Genomic DNA, 24,548 nt, shown 5'->3' with positions numbered 1-24,548 from the left:
ACGTGTTTCGAGGTCCTGCTGCTTGTTGCCTTGATTATCGGGCATCTAATAGCCAGAAAAGCAATCATCACCGCCTTATTTTGCCACCAACCAACGCCCGTACATCTCTTTTTTCCATATGCTGGGTTTGTGATTGGTCGCCAGATGCTCGATCTTGAATGTATTACGTAAGGACTTATCGCGGCGGCTGGCTTACTAAGCACGGTACCCCTCGCACGGCTGAGGTGTAGGCTACACCTGCGCATAGGGGATTTCGCCTTGTGAATCGGTCCTCGTCTGACCCCTAAAGGCAAGATTGAACGGATTCAAAGTAAAACTCTTGCAGAAGTGGCCACCTGACAGGCAAATCAAGAGTCTTCCGCATCTACTTGCACTTAAAGGTCTAGTTCATTTTCACTCCTGCGCTGCCTCTTTAAGTCGACATCATCCCCTCCAAGTTTCTTCTCTTCTCCCCCACACCAACAAACCCACCAAAAACTTAAAACAACAACCGGACACACGACAGGACTCGCTCCAAATCCCCCTCAAGACAGAGAACTACCCCCGCCCATTTCATACGACAGCATTAATCAATAGCCATGGCACCACACGCTGACGGCGCCGTCGATGCCAATAGCAGCGCTCTCAAGCCTACTGCCCCAGCATTCCAGCCAAAGTCCAGGTACCATGCCACCTCCACAGCCGCTGCGATCGAGGCCGAACATGAATACGCTGCACACAACTACCACCCCCTTCCCATCGTCTTTGCCCGCGCCCAAGGTGCTAATGTTTGGGATCCCGAGGGAAAGCATTACATAGACTTCCTCTCTGCCTACAGCGCTGTCAATCAAGGCCATTGCCATCCGGAGCTCGTGAAAGCTTTATGCACACAGGCGCAACGGCTTACCCTCTCCTCCCGCGCTTTCCATAACGATGTCTTCCCAAAGTGGGCTGAGAAAGTCAGGGAGGTTTTCGGCTATGACATGGTTTTGCCCATGAACACTGGTGCCGAGGCAGTCGAGACGGCCATCAAGATTGCCAGGAAGTGGGCATACAAGGTGAAGGGTGTCCCACAAGGCAAGGCTTTGGTCTTTGGTGCTGCCGAAAATTTCCACGGAAGAACTGTACGCAATCCCCTTGGGAATTTGGGACAAGATGTCACTAACTCGAAAACAGGTCACTGCGATCTCCCTGTCCACCGATCCTGAATCCCGCGATAACTACGGCCCCTACGTTCCTGGTATCAGCGCCATATCCCCATCGACGAACCAGCCGATCCGCTATAATAACATTGCCGACCTCGAGGAAGTCCTGGAAGCACATGGGAAAGAGACCGCAGCCTTCATCGTTGAGCCGATTCAAGGCGAGGCCGGCGTGGTGGTCCCAGCAGACGACTACCTGACGAAAGTACACGAGCTGTGCAAGAAACACAATGTTCTCTTGATCTGTGATGAAATTCAGACTGGTATTGGACGAACAGGTCGCATGTTGTGCTCAGAATGGGCAAACATCAAACCCGACATGGTTACTCTCGGCAAGGCTATCTCAGGGGGCATGTACCCCGTCTCATGTGTGCTTAGTTCGAAAGAAGTAATGCTCACCGTTGAGCCTGGAACTCATGGTTCGACATACGGAGGCAATCCTCTCGGCTGTGCAGTCTCTATCCGCGCGCTCGAAATCATGGAAGAGGAGAACCTCACCGCGCGCGCCGAGTCGCTGGGCCAGATACTGCGTCAGGGCCTCGCTGACCTGAAGGCACCTATGATCAAGCTCATCCGAGGCAAAGGTCTCCTGAACGCTATCGTGATCGACGAGTCAAAGACAGGCGGCCATTCTGCGTGGGATCTATGCATGCTGATGAAGAGCAAGGGTTTACTGGTAGGGCGATGCGTGCACGGAGGTATCAAGGAATGAATGCTAACACTGTTGATTACCAGGCTAAACCTACTCATGAGAACATCATTCGGCTGGCACCGCCATTGGTGATTAGCGAGGAAGAGATTCGGAATTCATTGAAGATCATTAGCGACGCGGTCAAAGAATTGCCCAGCTTGAAGGGCAAAGTAGAGGCTTAGGCCATTCACGATACGGAGAAGGGCGTTTCATATTGGACTGGAGATTTGAAGGAATACCCTCGAGCGGGGTCATCTGGGGACAAGCGAATTGGAACCGTGGGTCACATTGATATCAAGAGCGTCGGGCTATGGATGTGGACCAAGTCGTTAAGCATGAACCAAGCCGGACCTAAGGAGTGAGGTTCCACTGTTGTGGTGGAATTTTGGGTTGGATGGTACCATGGACCAAGACCACAGATGGTCCCGGGCAGAGTTTAGAGCACACTGCTATAGATGAGAGTATTTTGATAGACAATATCAATATCCTAAATGATTTCAGCCATTGAAAAGTCGAGGGTCGAACGAAAACAGCGACCGGTGTCTTAAGCACGGACAGGAGGACAGGAGGATACTCCGTAGCGCTTCTCCTTTGGTCGTCTGTCCAAGTGTCGTCGAGGCGACGGTTCAATATAATTATTCATGCCGATGATGGAAGTTGCAAGATCCACCTCGTTATTATTGCGAATTGATCGATGCGATTAACAGTTATAGCTAGGGTATCTCGGGACAATAAAGTGGGCAAGGCCTCAGCTAAGGTAAGGGATTGGTACGGGGGCAGAGAGGTCACGTGACCACAACACCGCCTTTCCTCGCATTGGTCTAGACCAGAAGTCCCCTTTGACCATAGTAGGGATACTTGCCTCCCTAAGGTAATCTATCTATACCTATCGCAATACCCTGAAACGCGTGCGCGCATCACTGAACGGCAGCCGGGGAATGTGCCACGTACAGGACATACAGTGGCCAGGACCTTCACCGTGAAGAGGAAGAGTGTGTGGTCTCTTCGAATCGGAGACATTGGGGATGTGTGCTCTCTGTAGGGACAATGCATTGCTGTCGCCACTCTCCTTGTGACGATTCCGGGATGTGACTGTATTGGACATGAGACGTGATAGATAGGTAGTTGGTGCCGGACAGCAGAGGTAGGTATGTCCGTAGCAGCCGTCCTGAAGCCTGACGGACCGCTGGCGATGGCCATGGCGATAAAGCTGCCATCTTCAACCTCTTGAGCATGAGCGTGATTGCTTTTGCCTTTGTCTCCCTGTGGGCTTTGTTGCTCTTGTGTTCAGTCCTGACCTCTCTGGTTATCAGGCTTATCGCAGGGCAGGGGACAGAGATAAGTATACCTCCGCACCACGGTCCGTACAGTCCGTACAGTCCGCCGTACGATTATCACCTGGGTGACATGCCCCCTGCGGTTAAGCACCCCCCGGCTACTGGGCGACTGTTCCTCTTCGGGATATGCATTGTACGGTGGCCGCTTTCACTGCCGGCGCGCGCCCTCGGGTCCCCGTACTGCTTAGTGCGTACCTACATCACGGATGGGACCCGTGATGTGAGTCTACCCATCGACCGACTGTATCTACCTGATCTGCTCCATCTCTCCCTCTCCCTCTCTCCCTTCATCTTTCCAACCCTCCCGAGTCTTCACCTCCCGACACCACAACTCTTGATCTCGTCCTGTCGACTCTTGTGTTCCGCTTCTCATCCCTCCCCTCTGATCAAGAACCTTTCCCATCCACTCCCCCCGTCTTATATCATTAATACGTCCCCCCCCCAACTCGCCCACCGCTGCTCGATCGACTCATTCACTTGAGCTCGACACAACCAGCTCCTCCATTCGTTACCTGCGTTACATTCTTCCCCGGTTCGCACAGCCGGCTACCAACTGTCGTCTGCAGCCTTACTGGCCTTATAAGTAGCCTACTGGCCTTGTCCTGCCCCGTGTCCGCGATCCGAGCTCGACTTCCCCCAGAGCCTGCCTGCCAAAGCATCAGCCCCAAAATCGAGGCACTCCCAACCCGAGGAGCTCCCATTCATCGCGAGCCTTGCTTGCTTGACGCCGCTTAGCACAACGCGACGATCCTCTCCACCGGCCGGCTCTCCGAGTTCCCTCCCTTCCCACCATCTGCCACGCACAGTGTACATGCAGAACCAACTCACGCCAAGCTTGTATCCTCATCTTGCCTGGTGATACTCCAAGGAGGACCTCGAGCTTGACCCGCCAGTGCCCGAAAACCCGCAAGCATGGCGGCACCACCGCCCCCGTCCTCGTCATCTTCCAGGCGGTCGAGGGCGGGTGACAAGGCTGTTGGTTCATTCAGTATTGAGGACGAGATAGGCAAAGGAAGCTTTGCTACCGTCTACAGAGGTACTCATAAGGTGCGTTGGCTATCGTCCACTATGTGCTCTCACTCCTATACTTCTATCCCTGATGGGCTACTATCATCGTTGCCAGAATCCCCCCGAGTACGTCAATGCTGATCCCCCATGCCTGCAGGCCACCGGAGCTCTTGTAGCAATCAAATCGGTAAATCTATCGAAGCTCAACAAGAAGCTGAAGGACAACCTCTACTGCGAAATCGAGATTCTCAAAGGGCTTCATCATCCTCATATCGTTGCCTTGATCGACTGCCGAGAATCGTCAACGCATATACATTTGGTCATGGAATACTGTGAGCTTGGGGATCTGTCCTATTTTATCAAGAAGAGAGAGAAGCTGGCCGATAATCCTGCGTTGAGAGATATGGTCAGGAAATATCCCATGCCAGCTCATGCTGGTCTGAACGAAGTCGTCGTTCGCCATTTTCTCAAGCAACTGGCAAGCGCGATGGAATTCCTAAGAGATCGGAATTTCATACATCGGGACATCAAGCCACAGAACATGCTTCTACTTCCGTCGCCTCAATACTTGGCACAGTCAAAGGATCTCCCCCTGGTCATGAGTGCGAGTAAAGAAGCCTTGATCCCGATGGTCGGTCTTACTTCGTTGCCAATGTTGAAGATAGCCGATTTTGGATTCGCTCGATCGTTGCCCTCGACGTCGTTGGCCGAGACACTCTGCGGCTCTCCTCTTTATATGGCTCCCGAGATACTCAGGTACGAGAAGTACGACGCTAAAGCCGATCTGTGGTCCGTGGGTACAGTGCTGTTCGAGATGGTGGTTGGAAGACCCCCCTTTCGTGCAACGAATCATGTTGAATTACTCCGCAAAATCGAGCAGAGTGAGGACCAAATCAAATTCCCAAAGGAGGTAGTCATCAGCCCAGGCATCAAAGAGTTGATCAAGAGTCTATTGAAACGAACGCCGGTGGAACGTATACCGTTCGAGGATTTCTTCCGACACGCATGTGTGGTTGATCCAATCCCGGGGCTGGTCGGCGATGATAGACCTCGAGAAGTCAAACCAGCGAGATCGGAAGATATACCGATATCACGACAACTTTCGACTAGTCGTAAGCAGGCTTCTGCGAGCGAACGAGATGCAAGACCTACTGCTGGGCGAACGCATTCCTCCTCTCCTCGTGATCGACCAGCGCCGCCATCTCCGAGAACTCAAATAGCAGACCCGACACGGCAGCTTGCGGGAACCCCTCCTCGTCCTTTACCTCAAGCTCGCCCAAGCTCACGTGAGCAAAAACGACCACCCATGGCGCCTTCAAATACGGCTTCCAATGCAGAAGGCACACAAAGCGGTCGTCCACCAGCCCGTACTTTCAACCCTGTTTCGAGAACAGACCAACGCCAAATACCTTCGAGGCAATCTTCAGTTGATGAGGGTCCAAAGCCAAAGCAGCCCGCTGCAGATTTGCGGACAAAGGAAACAATCGCAGAAGCTGAGCAGGCTGTTCGTGACGCACGAGAGTACGTCTTGGTGGAGAAACGAGCAGTTGAGGTCAATGCGTTTGCAGATGAAATGGCGGCGAACCCTAGACTGTCAGGGGCACAGCAGCAGATTTCGCCTCGATCAGGGCCAGTAGTAACTCGACGGAATACAACACAGGGTTCCCCTTCTTCAATTACAGGTGCAGTACCTGCTTCACCGTCACGTGTAGTGCAGATCGCTCGTGGAGTACGACCAGATCAGACGACACAGCGCCAGGCCCCACTCGGAAAGCTTGGCAGCAGTCCGTCAACTACTTCGGCCATTGCAAAGGCTCTCCATGGCGCTAGTGTTAGAGTCTTCGGCGTTGGGTGGTCCCCCCATCTAATTGGTAAAGGGGTGTCCCCTCCTCAGCTTTACGGTCCCTTCCCGACTTATCCCACTCCTCACGGCGCTATCGGCCTGATCGGAGATGGAAGACCCAGTGCACCGATTGACGAGGATCAGAGGACCGTTAACATCATTGAGGAGTCTGCCACCAGGAGCGACGTGGTGTATGGATTTGCTGAGGTCAAATATAAGCAACTCATCCCCTTAGCACCCTCTATGGACCACGGTCTAGGCGGGCCCGCCCAAGATAGGCCAGGAGATGATGATGAGGGTCTCACAACAGAGGCTGTAGTTGCTCTATCCGAAGAGGCTCTCGTTCTATACGTCAAGGCGCTGTCACTTCTTGCCAAGTCGATGGACATAGCTGGGGCATGGTGGTCTCGGAAGACTTCGGGCGATGCGCCGAGATGTGACACAGCTACCAGCATTGCAGCTGGCAATCGTATCAATAGCGCAGTCCAGTGGGTTCGCAGCCGCTTCAATGAAGTCCTTGAGAAGGCGGAAATCGTTCGACTGAAACTCATCGAGGCTCAAAAACGATTGCCCGAAGATCACCCAGGGCATCCAAGCAATAACACGAGCGCGTCACGAGTTGCCGGAGCTTCTTCTACGGACGGAGTTATCTTGAACTCGGGCATTACTGCTGAGAAGTTGATGTATGATCGGGCATTGGAGATGAGTCGTTCTGCAGCCATCAACGAGATAGCAAATGAGGACCTTCCTGGTTGTGAGATCTCGTACGTCACTGCTATTAGAATGCTGGAAGCCGTGCTCGAGAGCGACGATGAGGCTCCTCCTCAGCGGAGGCGCTCCTCAAGCCTGAGAGAAGACAAGGAGAGTAAGGTTGAGGGTGACGGTACAGTAAATGGCATCAACCTGGATGATAGACAGGCTGTGTTGAAAGGTACCTTCCATTCTCTTGCCTCGTTTTGCACAATCTAACATTCGTCAGTCGTATCCATGATCCGCACTCGTCTCACAACCCTGAGAAAGAAGATGGCCATAATCGCCAAACACCAATCCTTACCTCAGCCGCCGTCCCCTCGTCATTCTGGTATCACTCATAGTGGCAGCACGACACCAACTATTGCGAATACGCCGCCGCATTGAGGACTTGGCGTTGTTGATCGTGCTTACCAAAACTACACCTAAAAGAGCATGCTCTTTTTCCGCTGCTGCAGAAAGAAAGCTGGACTGGATTCTAGCACGGCATCAACCATAATGCATACATACCAACCGCATGCTCGGCGTTACTCACATTTCAATTCGCCTTCCTCTACCAGAGGCATGAATGATTATTGTTCGGATACGAATTTCATCCCTTTCTTGTATGTTTTTTCGAGCTTTTTTCGGGCGGCCGGCGTTATGAGGTGAACGGGGGTCTTGACCAATGCCGAATATGGACCACGGTGTTGGGACGTCTTGGGGAAACGTTGATGGCACTGGCGCTAGTGACATATGGCGTGTGTGAATACCCCTGTTGCATAGGCTTGGGCTTCCTTTTTTAAGATCTGCGTGGTTTCTCTCGAGACACCTGGGAATGGGTAGAAACAGAATGCTACAGAATGGGACAACGGTCAACCGGAAATGAATGGATAGATAGGGCACGCGGGGTTGTATCTAACAGGTCCATTGCATATGAGAAATGCACGATTCGGTATGGGAAACGGGCGTGTGATCTGGATTAGTGAACTTGGTGTTGTAGTTGTGTAAAGCGAGCGCTCTTCGCTATTCTCTGCCTTCAGCTCGGTGAATTACTACTAGCTCTTGATCTCGAAATCAACTCCCCACCCTGGCTCGTGATAATAAACACCCGGGTGAAATCGAAAGACTCACATAGCTTCTCATAGGTAGAGTGAAGGGATGAACGGTTTCTCGCGAAGCGAATAGATTTCTATCCGCCTCGTCATCCTAATCAAATCCATTATATATATATATATATATATATTGCATGACTTGATTCCACAGCAAGTGAGCGGTGCTTGTAAGAAAGATGGAATGGAACTGCTGCGTTGATATTCGTACGCATATGATGTGTTTTTGTAACATGTTGTGTTGATTGGTGGTATACGATGGATCACAGGGAGATAGAATAGAATAGATGGTATATATATACACATACATCTCATAAGAAAATCTTATATTTTTATCTTTTCTTTTTTAATCAAAAGGACCAGATTATATCATCTATCTATCTATCTATCTAAGATATCTAGATGGTTTTCTACCATTTGAATACTGACTAACTTTTGGTCTCGGGGCCCTGCAGACAGAAAGTAGGAGATGGGATGTCTATCTATGTCCTTGAGGAAAGGAAGTTCTTCTTTATTGGAATGCTTGCATCATTCTCTGAGTTGAGTGGTCCTCGTCCTCGTCCTCGTCCTCCTACCTAGCTTTTGTCAACGCACGCTAGTTATACACTGCTGATAGCTTACTTATAGCTAGTGTAGTGTAGCGGAGGTTGGTTGGATATATGCTGGGGGATAGCAGGATAGGTGATGGATCGAGGGAGGGAGGTCTCAGCTCCCGGTGCCGCGCAGGGCACAATCTATATATATGGTCTATAATATATCACGCCCCATCCGTTATTCGCCCCCTCCCGAAATGTCTATATAAAAATCATTTCCCGTAATCATATATATCGTGACACTCTCCCCAGCGGTTCATTATCGTTTCCTCATGGGGAGGTCATGCAATCTTTTCGACTTGGAGGGTACCTTTCTGATTGCCTTCCAGTTCAAGGAAGTCTGCTGTCTCTAGCCGCTTCTTCCACTTCGTGCTCTCGTACCGCGCGAGGATCATGGTCATGCGCAGAACTAGGCCGCTGCTGGATTCGTGTTCGTCGGCCGTCGCCGCCATCGGGGTACAGGTCCATCTCCCAAATGCCCAGTTCAAAATGTATCTTCCGCTTTGGCCTGGTGATACTACCTCGGTGGGCTCACTGTCGGAGGATGGGAGTGCTGCAGAAGCAGCAAGAACTGCTTTTATGCGGTAGACCTCATCTTTTGGCGCAGACTTCAGCAGCTTTAGAAGCTTTTCTGTGTCTACTACCGCGGAACCTTCCGCGTGCAGAGTAATCGATAGCACTTCAACCTCGCTCTGATGACCCTTCTCATGGCTGTGCCCGTGTCCGTGGCCGGGGCTATGGCTATGGTTCTCATTGCCATCCACCATCCCTCCAGCCGCGTCCGGACCCAGACTCCTCGCCAAACCCCCATCAATACCGAAAATCAGGTCCGCCGGCACTTTCCCCTTATCACTCTTCACCCACGCAATCTGAACCTCCAAATCCCCCAGCCTGTCCAGACACGTATCAAACTGCCTCTCATCACACAGCTCCCACTTATTAAATACCACTAGATCCGTATACCTCGCCTGGATCTTCGCCGTGTAGCTCGTATCCTCATAGCCCTTCCAATTCTCCACATCGATAACCGTCACCACCCCATCCAGCACATACCCGCCATTCGTTTCCCTCGCCAGCCGATTCACCTCCATGGCCAACGTAGCCGGGAACGCCGAGCCGCTCGTCTCGATCACGACGCGGTCCGGCCGCACCTGCTCCGCGAGCTCCTGAAGCGCGGTCCCCAGCTGCCCCACGAGGTTGCAGCAGATGCAGCCGTTCAGGAGCTCGCGCACGCCCGTGATGGACGACGAGCTGGCGAGCTGCGAGTCAATGGCAACATCGCCGAACTCGTTCTTGAGCAGCGCGAGCTTGTAGGCGGGGTTCTTGGCCAGGAGCTGCGGCAGTAGGTTTAGGAGGAGCGTCGTCTTGCCGGAGCCGAGGAAGCCCGTTACAATGGTTATGGGGATAGGTGCCTTCTCGGGAATAGTCATCTTGGGGGTAGGGGTGGGACTGTGGTGGTGGTGGTGGTGGTGGTGATAGTTGTCGTGGTAGTTTGCTCGTCGTTGAGGAGTGAAGAGGGGTTGCTTATGTAATGTGCGATTGATGAGTCCGACCTAGCGTGGCGGGGGAGAGTATGAAGGAGAACCACCAAACCGGTTGATATCCCGTATGTCAAAGCTCCTGAAAACTCTCTTTGTAACTACTTGCCTCAAAGTAGCAATCATTTCTGGAAACCAAATCCTGATTTGACTCGAACAGGGCTACATCTTCAGCTGGGTACATTTGGGTGCCAAATTCTATCTGTGTCCAAGACCCATAGTTTAACCTAGTGATTCTCCTTGTATAGGTAGGGAGTATTTGACTGTCCTAGTAATTGAGGCACTACGGAGTACTTCCCCAGGTCAATGACAGCCACGGTGCCACGTACTGAGGCACAACAACGTCGTCTCCGTAAGACGGACGTCTTATACGCACCGAATACGCTATATTGTCTCTTCCCATGCCAAAGCCTGCATCCAAAGAGACAGTGCAACGATCGCGTGGCAGCAGATGTGGTGAGCGGCGAGCCGGCTCGCGAGGATAATTACTCCGTCCCCGTACGGACTACTGCGTCTCGGTCTCTCTTCCCTGCGGATCCGGGATGTTGGATGGCAGGGAGCGTGGCGATCAAGGGGATCTGGACCCTCGAGACGGGCCGTTGTCACTTCACTTCCATGGTCTCAACTTCCACGCCGCCCTCTCCTCGGCAGGGAATGCGAGGACACAAGCCCATATATTGTGGCCTGGAATGGGGACTTTAGCACTGGATACCGTGGACACTGGATACTGGTTGTAATGTCGTACGGTACAGGCACAGGACCCAGGTTGGTCAGGGACCTATAACATCGGATTGTACTGCAGTACGCAGAGCAAGATCTAGACTGGTCTTCCGAATTTTGTGGCCGCAATAGGCGTTCCCAGCGAGTCGCAGCAGAAGGGCCCTAGGGGGGTTAAAAAGCAAAAAGAAAGGGGGGGCGAGAGTTGGCCCGTATCATACCATACACAGGACAGGGCATTTGATCGGTATGTACTCTTCTGCATGTATACGTATATGCCGCCTCGGCGCCAGGAACAAGCGATTATTCGACGGTTCGGTTGCTTTCCACCGGGCAAGGATGCATTGTACAGTATGGATATATCTGCCGGGTATATGATCATGGAACATGCACCTCCACGGTTCAGTAGTGGCCTTGTTTCAGGTTTCGAAGGCGCTGGATCAGTCAATCGGGTGCTGGCATTTTTCCGTCTGGCGACCCTTGCTGTGAGGGATTCCACCTTGCAGGGTGGTTGTCGCCGTGAAAGATGGCATTATTCCTGACTCGTCGTGATGCATGTATGTATCCTACCTGCAGCAGAGGTCTGGTTTTCCTGATATCTACTTTGTCTTGTTTTGTTTGGTTGGTTCCATGCTATTTTATTGTTAACCTCATTGTTTGTTTCCAAGTAGGGATCTCTTTTTACCTGTTTTCCTTGCCTATTTTCTTGATTAATTGTTTGATCTTAATTAAGCTTTATTGGAAGTGGTGTAAGGACTGTGGCTCAGATAGCTCCGTCAGCAAACGCTCAACGGGCGGTTGGAGGCGCATCTGGATTCTAGACTCCGTCGTTTCTTGCTTACATAAGGCAACCCACGGAGTAGGTATTGTCCCTGCGGTGGTATATCGTCCCTATATCACTCCTATATCACCCCGTATCTCTCATCTCATGTATCTCCGATATTGCTATTCCGTGCCCGCGTTACGGTGCGTCCCCATGAAACGTCTGTTTGATTAGGGCCAGCGCCTGCAGGGGCATATCTGATAACATGCCTGGGAAAGGGAGAAGATTGGTGCCAAACAGCCGGTCTCGTCAAAACAAATCATCGACAGACGGCCGAGCAGGGCCAGAGGAAGCATCAAGTGTGATAGGTCAAGTTATGGGTAAGTTATGGGTCAAGTCAGATACTACAGGCATATGATATATCCCTCACATCTCATCCTATCGCATCTGGCCAGCCGCCAGTCTCCCAAGAATCAAGCCTCTGAGTCTCTGCCCCCCTGCACCGTGCCACGGGACTCCTCGCCTCTTCGAGTTGGCTTCTTGTTGTGCCGCTTTTGGCTTTATTCTGCCTGCTGGCCCTGCCTTGCCTTGCCTTGCGTTTCGTTTCGTGTCGCTCGCGGTTATGATTTGGTCCTCCGCGCTCAGTGAATGCGTGCCGCAGCCCCTGCGCAGACCACCCCCCCTAAGCGATGGCACCGCGCGGGTTCTGAGGACCCCAAGATGGGATGGAATCTGATATGGATAATCTTGATATAAACTTCACTCTCTCCCTCCCCTCCTCTCCTCCACTTCCTTACCCTCACCCCATCACCGCCCCCCCTTTCTCTGTCCTTCATACACTCCTTTTGTTCGTTGTTACCTTTCTATTCCTTCATCGTCTGTTGATACAGATCATTCCTTTCTTCTACACTCCTTCACTTCACCAGAGTCCAGCTGCTCTTGTGTGTTTTCTTCTTACCGGCCTTCACGCCTTGACTTTTACTCTTTTGATTCAACCAGCTTCGACAGCTGCCTCGTCACCCTTAACAACAGCATCCACAGTACTCCCGGCGATACTCTACACTTTCCCTCCTCACCGCAACAAGGATCCCCCACTTCCTCAGATCGTGGGACAGCATCAGCAACATGCATTTCTCAACACCAGCTCTGTGGGCCACGTCCGCCGCGTGCGCCTCCGCATACTCGGCTACAGGACGCACCTTCGCCGTCAATCACTTTTATGGCAAAGGACCTCTTGTGGAAGGCCGTATGGATCCCATCATCAACCCCGGGGTTCCTTCAAGCCACGTTCACGCTGTGCAGGGTGGAAGCAACTTTGCCTTGACCATGGCCGATGATCAAGCATTGGATTCGAACTGCACTTCGTCTCTAGTCAAGAACGACAAGAGCAATTACTGGACCCCCAAGTTGTACTTCCATGCTCAGAATGGTAGCTTCATCGACGTCCCTATGTTCTACATGAATGTGTACTACTTGTGAGCTGACCCACACGCCTAACCCACCATCCTCCCAACCGATGCTAATCCTCTTACTAGCTTCGAGGCAACCACCGACAAGATCACCGCTTTCCAACCCGGCCACCGCATGGTCGTTGGCAACCCATCCCTCCGTACGCCGCCCGCCACTGGTGGTCTATCCATCACCGATCTCTCGGACGGTGCGCCTCAACCAGTCCAGTGGACTTGCCCTCGTATGAACACTGCCGAGCCCCTGTACCCCACCGACTCAGACGGTCTTCATGGAGTCGGGATCCAAGACCCTGGAAACGCCGGCGCGGGTGTTGGCTTCCCGGACCAGGACTGTGATGGGTATGCTTCTCCACTCCGTGCAGATATCCACTTCCCATCTTGCTACGACCCCTCCCAAGGCCTCGACGCCTACAAGACCAACATGCAATTCCCAACCAACGGAAACTGCCCGGAAGGATGGGAACACAAGCCTCATCTCTTCTACGAGGTCTACTGGAACACCCCGTTGTTTGCAAATGAGTGGACACCGGGTCAGGGGAACCAACCATTTGTCCTTGCCAATGGCGATCCAACCGGCTACAGTCTCCACGCTGATTTTGTAAGCACCCCTACAACCCCCTGCACAATTACTCGTTTGCTGACTACATAGATTTCTGGCTGAGATGTCGATACGCTACAGCAGATCATCGACAACTGCAATGCAGGAGACAGCGGGATGGATAAGTGCCCTGGCTTGATTGGTGGACTCAACGACCCAAGCACCTCTTGCAACATCCCCTCTGCCGTCGACGAACAAATCTCCGGAGTTCTGGACAAGTTGCCAGGCAATAACCCTCTTGGACAATGGGGAGTCCCGGTAGCTGAAGTGGCACCTGCACCTGCCACGGTTGTTGCAAGCCATTCAGCATCTGGATCTGTTGGATCGACTTCTTCTGCCGCTGCAAAGCCTTCAACCGCTGAGACCGTTGGATCTTCCTCCACCGCTACAAGTGTTGCGTCCCCTGCGGTCGTTGCTGAGACCGCCTCAGTTCAGCCACTTCCGTTATCCTCTGCTGTTGATGCAGCTGGCGCTGCTCCCACCGCACCTCCCGCAGCTGCAGGTGGCTCTAACACCCTTGTTACATCATACGTCTCCCAAACCTCAGTTATCTGGACCACGGTGACTAAGCCTGGTGCTGCTCCTGCTTCTACACCTGGTTCTTCGTCTTCCGTCGCAGCTGGCTGGTCTTACCATGGCTGCTACTCTGACAGTCTCGGCAACGGCAACCGTGCCCTCTCCGGTATTGAGTTCGCTGATATTGGCAACCACGAAGTCACCAATACGAAGTGCGTCGCTTACTGCGAAGCTGCTGGGTATAGCATGGCCGGCACTGAGTACGGTGGACAGTGCTTCTGCGGCAACGAGTTGAGCGGCAGCAAAGCTGTAGATGAGAGCCAGTGCAACATGACCTGCGAGGGCGGTGCCACCGAGACTTGCGGAGGCAGCTTGACGTTGAGCGTATACTCCAAGTCCGGCAGTACGAAGCGTCGCAGCCGTCATCTGCACCAGCATGTTCGTGGCGTCTCCACTTAAGCCTTATTCTTCCTAAGAGAATGGGCTCGACGATCTGGGATCCTTTTCACTTCTTTTTGACAGCTAAGCTGTAGACATGAACCCCTTCGGGGGAAAGTTTTTATGTAGTTGATTTTTCTAGGGGGGCGATGAACAGGCTTGGTGAAACAACGGTGGTCATTTGTACCTTATGAAAGAGATACATTCTGGCTTGTACCACAACTTTCTAGGGGGCGCTATAAAAAAAGGACCTACATTACGAGCGTTACGACAATAAAACATTCATGGGTTTCACAAGCAAACTGTTTCTTTTGAAACATAACTTTGTTGTTTTGATCTATCATCCTTCCCCCAGCTAAGCCTGTCCAAGTGGATATATCCGAATAGTAAAGCAAGCCTCTCACAGATCCCTGCATATATGGATATCCGAAAAGGAATACGGAGGTACACCGTATAGTATCAGATAATAGCTAACTCTAAAAAGAAAACAACATCAGATAAAGCAGATCATCATGAAGGACATTGTTTAAAGTTCAAGGCGTGACGAGGATCAGTCGTCTTTCCCCGGTTCCGAATCCCTGGAACTGACGTCACGCGGGGTAAGGGGCATCGTCCATTTCCAGCTTCCATCATTTATTAACCTCCATATCAGATCCTTATTCGCAACTTGTGTCCATTATTATATTTATCCTTGTATATATTCACATGTTGTTTTTCTCGCTACCTATTTCCTACCGCGAACGAACAGATATCTGTTTATCTATACCAATTGATCGACAACCACCCAACCGGTACCACCCCCGGCCCATCAAGTACCCCGCGCTCACCCACCCAGCATACAATGTCACACCAACCCTCTACCAGAGACCAGCTACATGATCGTGCCGCGCGCATCTACGACCGGGCCATAGCCCCGCAAGACCAGGACGCAGACCAGGACTCGGAGAACTTTACGCGCGACCCGCTCGGGAACGTGGTGCGGAAGGGGGCCCTGAAGGACCGGTTGGGCGAGGCGACGGTGCCAGAGCGGGGCGGGGAGGAGGGGATATTGGAGAAAGGTATGTTTGCTTTTGCTTCTACTGGAGGGGCAGTGGCTGATGATAGAGAGAAGTATGTTCGTATATCCCCGGACTCGACAAATCACAGCAGCAGAATAATTCTGAGCGTTGCGAGACGGAGAAAAGGGAGTGGAAGGAGGAGGAGAGGATTAAGAGGCCGGAGAATGATGTTCAAGTGGAGGCATTTCTGAGGGAGCAGTATAATAGTCGGTCAGCGGAGGGCATGCCGAATCCGGATCGGAAGTAGTGGGTGAAGAGGGAAGTTGCTTTTCAGGCGCAGGTGGGCTAGATCGTGCGTTCATGGGCGTCTGGTGGAATAATAGAGGCCCAGAAGGGAGGTTCTGTTACTGTACACTTGATACGATCTCGTGAGGATGTGTTCGTCCAAGTGGTGCGGCATATTCTGACTAGTGATACCATCGTCCTGTCGTTGAATCGCAGCTCCAGAAGTTTGGAGTTATATCAGGCACTGAGCCTTTCATGGTGACTGAGCAAGTACAATTGAAGTCTCTGCCCTCAAGGAATACGAGAAAGTAAGGGCTTTTCCGTCCGTATATTTCTCAGCATATTTCTCACTCAGCGCATCTCTCACTCAGCACGTTTCTCAGTAAGCACATTTCTCACTCAGCACAATTCTCAGCTGGGGTCGCCCACAGATCTACATTCTCTTGATTCTCAACTTCATCCTGTCATTTTGGAGAAGACTCCAAGCGGACTCAACTAATGTTCCTTGATTCGTTCTTCCGAATACGAGTAGTTTGACTCTTGGAGAGGATCCACTTCTCATCTCTCATTTCTCGTACCACGTACCACGTACCACGTATATCTGCCACTTTAAATGAGGTGGATCTTCAACATTCCTTTGTTTCTCACTTGGTCATGCATCTCTTTAACAAGAGCAACCCTAAGTCAGGAAGACTTGACAACAGTCTCTCTCATACCAACAGCAATAGCTCAAGATGTACTCGCTACTCACACAGCTCGCCGCTGGCGTCCTAGTCCTTGCCTTTTCAGCATCTGCCCTCCCTGCCTCTGACGGCTCTTCCCTAACTACAAACGTCACCAACTGTCTCAATTCATACCAGGTCCCGTTCGAAGACAGTACATCCTCGAATTGGACCTCGCTGATCACCCCCTACAACCTCCGTCTCTTCTGGTATCCCGCTATCGTCACACTCCCCTATACTCCCCAACACGTCAGCGCCTCAGTTATCTGTGCCGCAGCTGCTGGTCTCAAGGTGCAAGCCAAGTCTGGGGGGCATTCATACGCTAGCTATTCAAGCGGTGGCCAGAACGGGAGTTTGATCGTGGATCTGCAGAACTTCAACGGTGTCTCTGTCAACAATGGTGAACTTTCTCCTTACCCCTACTTCTTATGCTCCCTCTAACAGGACGACAGCCACGGGCATTGCGACGGTTGGCGGAGGCGTCAGGCTTGGAAACCTAGCGCTTGACATCTATGCCCAGGGACAGCGCGCTCTGCCGCATGGCACCTGCCCTGGGGTGGGCATCGGCGGACACTTCACTCATGGCGGATATGGACATTCCTCTCGCCTCTGGGGATTAGGGCTTGATACAATCGTGGCCCTAGACGTCGTGCTCGCGAACGGGAGCTATATCCACGTGACGCCAACCCAATACCCCTCGATCTATTTCGCCATGCGGGGCGCCGCTGACAGCTTCGGCATCGCGGTCAACTTCTACCTGCAGACGCATCCGGCACCGTGGTCTGTCATCAACTTCTCGGCTTCAATCCCGCAGGTCCTGGATAATGCGACGATAGTCACAGAGGCCCTTCTGGGCCTCCAGACCACAGTAGCTGATCCGTCGTACATCAATGGCAATATCTCGTTCGGCATTTACACAGACAGCAGCGGTGCCTTCAGCCTCTCCGGCTGGTGTATCGAGTGCGACGTCTCCACCTTCAACAGCATCACCTTCCCCAAGCTCCTCGAGAGCTTCCCTCCCCCGTCCTCCCAGAGCGCCACGCCGCTGGGCTGGATCGACAGCTTGACCAACCTCGCCAACGGAGAAGCGCTCAACGTCCCTCTGTACGGGTATGACATGCACGATACCTTCTACGCCAAATCCATCGTGACGAAGGAGGCCGCCCCGCCGACCCACGCGGAATGGCTCGGCTTCTGGACGTTCGTGACAGGCCCAGGGAGGAGTGCTCCAAATCCCTGGTACTCGATCATCAATCTGTACGGCGGCGCAGGGAGTCAGATCAACGTCCCGCCCGCCAACGCCTCGGCGTATTCTGACCGCGACGCTCTCTGGGTCTTCCAAGTTCGTATCCCCTCCCCTCTTTTCCCCCCTGCGAACGAGAAAACTCACTAGCAAAACACTGAATAGAACTACGCATCCCACGCATCCCCCTTCCCCACCAGCACAGTCGTGCCCTTCCTCGATAACCTCACGAGCTCCTTGGCCGCGGGGAACAACGCGACAGATTTCGGCATCTACCTCAACTATGCGGATCCGGATCTGTCGGCGCGCCAGGTGGCGCGGCTAGGATATGGGACGTCGACGTATGAGCGGCTGCTTGCGATCAAGCGGCGAGTGGATCCGCGGGATGTGTTTTGGAATCCGCAGGCTGTGGGGAATGTAGGGTTGGCGGAGGTGATGGATGGGTAGGGAGGGAGCACGGGTTTAGACGGATTCGTTGCTCATGCCTAAGATGACGAATTAAAAATGAATGAACGAACGAACGAACGAACGAAAGAATGGATAGTTCCCGGCGAATTTTTGCTTTTGCTTTTGCTTTTTGCTTTTGCTTTTGCTTTTTGCTTTTCTAGCCATCTTCTCCTTAATTCCCTAACAAAGAAGAATGTATACTTACCTACCTACCTTACCTACCTATATTGTATCCACTTCATCACATACTATATATCCAGAAACAAAACCTTTTCCAGCACATACGGCCATAGACTGAAGAGAACTGGGCATCCCGTCCGCTCTGCCATACATAAGCTTCAGATCGGTAGATTAGTAGTTGGGTGGGTGACCACCAGCGAATACCTACTGCTGTATGTATTTTTTTCTTCCCTTCCCTTTTTTTTAAATTTTTTTATTTCTTTTGTTTCGTATAGCGGCTTATTTTTTGCTTGCTTTGCTTTCTCTTTGTTTTTGGGGGGGCATTTTCGGCTTCAAGGGACGATGAAAGTCTTATCGTGATTGATTGGTTGAATGGGTTATGCAATTTCATCCCCTCAGTCATCCCGTGCATAACCTTGCACAAAGCGTATGCTCGGTGGCTTGGAGATGCCGGATGTTGGGGTCTTACATAAGCCTCTCCACCAGGGGGAGTGATTAAGGTAAGGTATATATCCGTGCATCCCATCAGAGTGCTCTAGTTGTCTTCTCTGTGATCTTCTTCATTTGCTCGTTTTAGTCCTATGATTATGCTGTCGCTTTGAGTTTTGGTAAGTCATTCTCAGGAATCACGTCGGAGAATGATTACTGGCAACGCAAGGTAGGTGAGAAGTCGTCGATTGACTCTTCTCCCTCTATATACCCCTAAACTATCCATGTCGTGAATACTGTCATTCTATTCACATACACGGTACTTCTCCGAGAATGAAAGGCCTTGTCACACAAGTACGGCAAGAGGAACTCTACCATGCCCCATATTACTATAGCGGGAACTTGGGAGATACAAGGCCGACACGAGCCAGTCGAGTCGACGTGCACTGCGTATGAGCAGAGCACTTGGATCTTTCCTGCTGCCGTGCTAGGAAAGAAGGAAGTGTGTGCTGGACCGGAGCGCCGATCATGTGGTCAGCGAAAGGAGCGTTATGTACACAGGAAAGGTTGCCGCCGTGGCTGAGAAGGAGATGGTCATATGAGAAAGTTGTTATCTTGGTCGTGGCCAGGTCCGGAAGTTTTGAAGGACAGTCCTTTGGAGAGTGAGTGATATCGAAGACTGGGAGCGTTAGCATTTGCCTCTAAGGCCAAACGAAATCAACATACCTCGTGCGATCAACGAGCATCCGAACGATGGGCGATGGGCGAATTGGAGTTCTGCTGATTCTTCCATACCCCACCACCCGTGGCCCTCGAAATGCCAACCCCGACTCCAACGGCAGCGCCAATAACCACCACCGCTATCAAAATCTTGATCCAGATCCGGGTGGCCCTATTATAGCCTGCCATCCACCCACAGAGCATGTATTTCGCCTTGGCCTTCCTCATCTCCTTCTTCTTCAGCTTCATCGCCTGCTGATCTGGCCACATGGTGCAGCTGACAGCGACCTGATTCTTGTCCTTCACTAGCCCGGTCTTGCTCGAGCTGGCAGCTATGGGTGGGAGCGCCACACCAGCCTCGACATCGGCGTCATATGGAGGGGGCATAGCAATGATGCTCTGTCTCGACTCGATCTTCTGTGCCTCGAGGGAACGGCGCGACGGAGAGGGGTTGTAGAAGGGAGAGAAAGGGGAGACTGTTGGATTGACCTTCTCGTTGGTGTTTGAAGATGCTGGAGTTAAGGAATTATTGGACTGGGCATCCTCGATAGGGGTCAGAAGATCGATTGATTGAGATGAGGATTGGCGGGTGACGGCCGGCCAGGCAAGTGTGAGGCCATTGGGGTTGGCGCCGTACGATTTCTCTGTGAAAGTGCTCATGATAGCGATGGATGTCTGATGTGCAGACTGTACGACGGGATGGTGATGATGCAGTTGTTGGGGTTGAGAAATACTGATTCTTGAAGGATTGCTGGTGCCTGGGGAAGAAGATTGCGCACGCACTCCCCTGTTTTGATGATGAAGGAGCGAGCAAGGCGCAGTGTTCGTCGACTCTCAGTTCCCAAGACCTTGAATGACTGTGCCTGTGAATGGAGCAAAGAAAGGCTCAAACAGAAACAACAATGAACAACACAAAAGCGCCCACAAGTAATGAATAGGAGGGCATGCTGAGTTTTGACTACCTATGTACGGGACCGCACGTCAGTCAGAACAAGGACTTGACATACTGAGGACTGCGTTGTACAGGCGCGGCCCCAGGTAATTTCCCAACGCGGCCTAGCGTCAAGGGCCTCGCGTGCAAATGTTAGGGGCAGAGCTAACCGGATGTGGGGATGAAGGGCATCATGTCGCTTATCATGATGTAACATACCTATACCAAGTATTCTGAATCTCCGGCCTACACTACTGTGTATTTCTGATTCTGTACGTACTTGTTCGTTCGTCTGATCTACTCTGTACTGTATCATCTCTGCCTCTGTACGGAGCACTGCTTAAAGGATTCCCCGACTAAGACATACCATCTACCTACTGTAGGTAGGGAGATGCTGTAGCCATGGCATTCTAATCTGGATTCTAGTTATACCTGCATTACCTATCCTACATTGAATACCTATAGAACCATACTCGCCATCTATTTATACGTCTATTGCATGAGCCCCAGGACACCCTTCTAAGGAAAGTAATCCGTCCCCCTAACACAGAGGCACAGCGTACTGCGCATCCAATATTACCCCTTTTGCCTCTCATCTTGAATCTTCACGACCCCAGACCCTGATGCATGGTATCCACGTCCGCCCGCTGTGGGTCTAGACCCCGGATCCTTGTATCTGGGATGGATCTGCCCGTCTTCCCCTTTCTTTGTTCCCAGTCCCGTGACTCCACCGTAAATATCTCCTTCTCTCTTCCCTCTATTACCAAAACCACAAGAACCCGAACCCCAATCCTCTCCTTTCCCCAAATACACAGCCGCCTTTCCCCCCTTCTTTCATGGAAGAACCAAGGCGTCACGTGCTACTCGACAAACACCCCGGCCGCGGGGCACGAGTCGAAGATCAGCACACGACGGTCTAGAACACTGGGTCTGCGACGTGCAACAGGAAACGGCGCGTTGCGGTTTGTTTCGAGGACAGGGCTTGGGAGTGGATGGCGAGACTCGCCTCCATGCCGGCGGCCTCGTGGCGCGCTGCTGGGGGCGGGGAATTGGACGCCTCGAGACGGGTGTGTGTGTGCGTTGCGCATGTTGGCAAGCCGTGGATGGATGGTGAACCAACAAACGAAGTAAGATGTGAGATGAACCAACAACCAATCTAGATGAAAAGAAGAGAGAGGGAAGAATCAAAAGATGAACGAACGACTTGGCATTCTTATCCCATCCATCCCGCGGCCTGAGTCTGGTATCCTCTCCCGTTCTTCTCTCGCCTCTCGTGTGGTGTGCAGAATGGAAATATCCCCCCTCTCTCACGTTTTGTTGCACGTCGAAATCGCAAGGGGGCCGGGATGCGGCAGATGCGCAGCCAAGGGGAAATCGAGCGCGACATGCACGCAGCCGTCGAGGTCGGGACAGCCCGTTTTGCGATCTGCAACAAAAGGTGAAGAGGCGGGGACAACACGGGACGCGAGGGGAAGTTGTCGGGACAGACGAGGATAGATAGGGACGACAATTCGTCGAGGGCTCTCTTATCAACTTTATCTTACTTTACCTTTACCTTCCCTACCTTCAGGTACCTTACTTGTCAGTAATACCATGCCAAAGTCCCAACCCCCAATTCTCAAGCGCGGAGAAAAGGGGCTTCTGCGAGATATCGTAGCAAAGATGTTTCTGCAAGACCTTCCCGAGGCTTGTTCCTAGTGGATGCGGCGGCGAATCGCTGGCGAGCAGCCGTCGAGGCAAGGGCTCCCTAGAATGCGATGTGCAACAAAAGATTACGGGTCGGGATGGAGTAAGACACGGGATGGATAGGGATGGGCCGGGGAATAGAGGCGTAGCGGATAAGATAGGTAGGGATGAGGACCAGCCTTCCGACCTCAAAAGGGCAATATCCGTACTGTAAAGCAAGGTACCTAGGTAGGTAGGCATCCGGTTACCAAAACCTTCCTCACTTTTCTTTTTGTCTTTTATACAGTCCTCGCTCTTGGTATAGAAAACCTACCTTATAGGTACTGTAAAGTAGAACGATATCAAAACTCGCAAGAGTAAGATGCCTCGGGAATACGACGTGCAACAAGAGGGACGGAAGGAAGAAGTCTCCCGCTGTTCCCGGGAATTCCCAGTCAATTTGGCGGCAGGAGCAAGGGACGCCCGGAATGCGATGTGCAACAAAACTCGGGTCCTGCAGGTAGATTGACAAGACGTCCCGAGCATTCCTGGGATGTTGGTGAGCAGGTGGCGAGTAACAGGTGAGTAACAGGTGAGCGCACGGTAAGTAGACGGTAAGTATCAGGTGAGTACACGGTAACTACCCGCCGATAAAAATGCGATGTGCAACAAAGCTCGGGTTGGTCCTACATATTCCGTTGTTTTACAAGACCTTCCGGCGCTCCTGGTAAAGTTGGTGAGTAGCTAGGTGAAAGGCCCCTTCCCAAGAGTTGACACCGGTAGGTAGCTGGTGAGCACCCGGTGAGCACCCGCGGCGACCACGCAGCGACCACGCAGCGAGGGTTTGAAAATGCGATGTGCAACAAAAGCTTAGAAAACTAAATGTGCCAGGATTTGAAAAGGCCTTCCTAAGAGTGACGACTGTAAAGTTACTTAGGCCGACCACTCAGACCTATGAGGGACAAACTCCAACAGATGAGGTGGTAAGTACCGTACCTTAGGTAGTAGGTAGCTGGTGAGCACCCGGCGAGCATCCAGCGAGTATCCAGCGAGTACCCAGCGAGCTTCAAATATGCGATGTGTAACAAAAACCTACAAATCTAGATATCTTATGACTTCGAAGGCCCTCCCCGGAAGTGACGATGGTGAAGCTGGCGAACAAGGGGTGAGTAGGTGGTGAGTAGATGGCGAGTTCCCGGCGGCCACCGAGGTCAAGAGTGCGATGTGCAACAAAACAAATTCCTATGAATTTACAAGACCTTCCTAGACCGTTTCCAGAACCGCTCCCAAAAGCAGAACATGAAGACGCTTACAACAGCGGATATGCCAGTTACCAGACAGGGATCTCCTCTCATCGACTGCGATGTGCAACACAAGTTTATGTCTCACGTGGTCAACAACACCTTCCTAGGATTCTTACTTTGTACCTTGAGATAGGTAGGAAACTTGTTTTAATCAAAAGACCAACCAACTTCGTACAGCACTCCGTCATTCAAGTATAGAGTACCACCTACCTTACCTCCTTTACCTATCCACACCTCCCCCTTTCATGTTTTCCTTCCCGCCTCAGGCCACCACAAACAAACCCACAAACGCGTGACCTCGCTTCTTCTCCCTTAGCGGCCCACGCTCCCTAGCTCGTCCCTATAAAACCCGCGCAACACACATCTCTTTTACCTCTTTTTTTTCTTCTTCTCTCTTTATCAAAAAGTAAACAGAGCCAGCCACGACCCCCACCTCGAACGCCGTCACAGTGGTGTGTTGCCAGCGCCCTCCGGGGCGTGCGGCTCTGGAGATAAATGTAAGAGCTCCTGGATTGAAAAAGTTCGCCGTTCCGCGTCTTGAGAGCGGGGTGGACGTTCGTTGATGGGAGACAATGCCCTATTTTATTTTTTCCCTTTTTTGGTTTTGGTTTTGGTTCTACGTTTGCTGTGAGGGAACGAAGTAGATACTTAGTTATGTATAATGATGAAATTCAAGAACTGTTCTATATAGAAATACATATACTTGTTGTGTTGTATCAAGCTGTGCGAATTTTCTCGTTTGGGTCCGACCATTCGTTCGTACTGATCGAGCTCTAAGGTGGAGAGCTCTGGTCTCTTGAATTATCACCACCCCACCGTCTCAGCATCTTCTCCTTCAACACCTACTACGAAGTAGATGGAAAGCAAAGCAAAGCATCACTGTAACAAGCATGAAGCCCCCTCTCGTTCTTGAAGCTGTATCAGCGGGGACTGTTTTTTTTTACTTTCGCCTACATGGATTTCATATCCGCCAAATTCCTAGTATCTGTCTTACGTACCTAGGTACATGTCTTGAGATGGGTATATCCAGTAAGGATGACGGAAGTCGATGGTTCTGGGGAGTTTATTCGAAAGGGTGCTCCAATTTTCAG

At 51.8% G+C, this 24,548-nt stretch overlaps 10 protein-coding genes across 10 annotated transcripts; 7 read left to right on the top strand and 3 right to left on the bottom strand.

Annotated features, from left to right (window-relative positions):
- The first annotated feature begins 266 nt into the window (after nt 1-266).
- Nucleotides 267-2,155, top strand: M430DRAFT_200493 (hypothetical protein). The gene is made up of 2 exons (XM_024864207.1): nt 267-1,103; nt 1,156-2,155. Exons 1-2 carry the CDS (start codon nt 579-581, stop codon nt 1,891-1,893), a joined length of 1,263 nt encoding a protein of 420 aa, XP_024723888.1. The 5' UTR covers nt 267-578; the 3' UTR covers nt 1,894-2,155.
- Nucleotides 2,156-3,150: 995 nt separating this feature from the next.
- Nucleotides 3,151-3,906, top strand: M430DRAFT_200457 (hypothetical protein). Its single transcript, XM_024864205.1, has one exon. It carries the CDS (start codon nt 3,280-3,282, stop codon nt 3,688-3,690), a length of 411 nt encoding a protein of 136 aa, XP_024723887.1. The 5' UTR covers nt 3,151-3,279; the 3' UTR covers nt 3,691-3,906.
- M430DRAFT_200458 (hypothetical protein) lies at nt 3,907-7,269 on the top strand. The gene is made up of 3 exons (XM_024864206.1): nt 3,907-4,256; nt 4,375-6,991; nt 7,040-7,269. The coding sequence occupies exons 1-3, from the start codon at nt 4,122-4,124 to the stop codon at nt 7,195-7,197; spliced, it is 2,910 nt and encodes a 969-aa protein (XP_024723886.1). The 5' UTR covers nt 3,907-4,121; the 3' UTR covers nt 7,198-7,269.
- Nucleotides 7,270-8,297: 1,028 nt separating this feature from the next.
- M430DRAFT_33049 (hypothetical protein) lies at nt 8,298-9,967 on the bottom strand. Its single transcript, XM_024866285.1, has one exon. The coding sequence runs from the start codon at nt 9,922-9,924 to the stop codon at nt 8,776-8,778; it is 1,149 nt and encodes a 382-aa protein (XP_024723885.1). The 5' UTR covers nt 9,925-9,967; the 3' UTR covers nt 8,298-8,775.
- Nucleotides 9,968-12,299: 2,332 nt separating this feature from the next.
- M430DRAFT_56068 (hypothetical protein) lies at nt 12,300-14,554 on the top strand (the record flags this gene model as incomplete). Its single annotated transcript, XM_024868583.1, has 3 exons — nt 12,300-12,987; nt 13,048-13,579; nt 13,664-14,554. Exons 1-3 carry the CDS (start codon nt 12,638-12,640, stop codon nt 14,552-14,554), a joined length of 1,773 nt encoding a protein of 590 aa, XP_024723884.1. The 5' UTR covers nt 12,300-12,637.
- A 700-nt stretch (nt 14,555-15,254) lies between these two features.
- Nucleotides 15,255-16,084, top strand: M430DRAFT_56067 (hypothetical protein). The gene is made up of 2 exons (XM_024868582.1): nt 15,255-15,591; nt 15,645-16,084. The coding sequence occupies exons 1-2, from the start codon at nt 15,375-15,377 to the stop codon at nt 15,836-15,838; spliced, it is 411 nt and encodes a 136-aa protein (XP_024723883.1). The 5' UTR covers nt 15,255-15,374; the 3' UTR covers nt 15,839-16,084.
- Nucleotides 16,085-16,536: 452 nt separating this feature from the next.
- Nucleotides 16,537-18,550, top strand: M430DRAFT_39394 (hypothetical protein). Its single transcript, XM_024867312.1, has 3 exons — nt 16,537-16,938; nt 16,991-17,880; nt 17,947-18,550. Exons 1-3 carry the CDS (start codon nt 16,551-16,553, stop codon nt 18,226-18,228), a joined length of 1,560 nt encoding a protein of 519 aa, XP_024723882.1. The 5' UTR covers nt 16,537-16,550; the 3' UTR covers nt 18,229-18,550.
- Nucleotides 18,551-19,146: 596 nt separating this feature from the next.
- On the bottom strand, nt 19,147-20,368 carry M430DRAFT_200366 (hypothetical protein). The gene is made up of 2 exons (XM_024864204.1): nt 19,564-20,368; nt 19,147-19,516 (listed from the first exon to the last, which is right to left on the bottom strand). Exon 1 carries the CDS (start codon nt 20,215-20,217, stop codon nt 19,573-19,575), a length of 645 nt encoding a protein of 214 aa, XP_024723881.1. The 5' UTR covers nt 20,218-20,368; the 3' UTR covers nt 19,147-19,516; nt 19,564-19,572.
- Nucleotides 20,369-20,959: 591 nt separating this feature from the next.
- On the top strand, nt 20,960-21,660 carry M430DRAFT_200346 (hypothetical protein). Its single transcript, XM_024864203.1, has one exon. The coding sequence runs from the start codon at nt 21,116-21,118 to the stop codon at nt 21,617-21,619; it is 504 nt and encodes a 167-aa protein (XP_024723880.1). The 5' UTR covers nt 20,960-21,115; the 3' UTR covers nt 21,620-21,660.
- A 355-nt stretch (nt 21,661-22,015) lies between these two features.
- Nucleotides 22,016-22,433, bottom strand: M430DRAFT_200344 (hypothetical protein). Its single transcript, XM_024864202.1, has one exon. It carries the CDS (start codon nt 22,412-22,414, stop codon nt 22,064-22,066), a length of 351 nt encoding a protein of 116 aa, XP_024723879.1. The 5' UTR covers nt 22,415-22,433; the 3' UTR covers nt 22,016-22,063.
- Nucleotides 22,434-24,548: the final 2,115 nt, after the last annotated feature.

This window comes from Amorphotheca resinae (assembly GCF_003019875.1).
Source record: "Amorphotheca resinae ATCC 22711 unplaced genomic scaffold M430scaffold_2, whole genome shotgun sequence".
In the NCBI taxonomy this organism is placed as follows: domain Eukaryota; kingdom Fungi; phylum Ascomycota; class Leotiomycetes; order Helotiales; family Amorphothecaceae; genus Amorphotheca; species Amorphotheca resinae.
The sequence above is the reverse complement of the archived record's forward strand: the minus strand, read 5'-3'. Positions and strand labels throughout refer to the sequence as shown.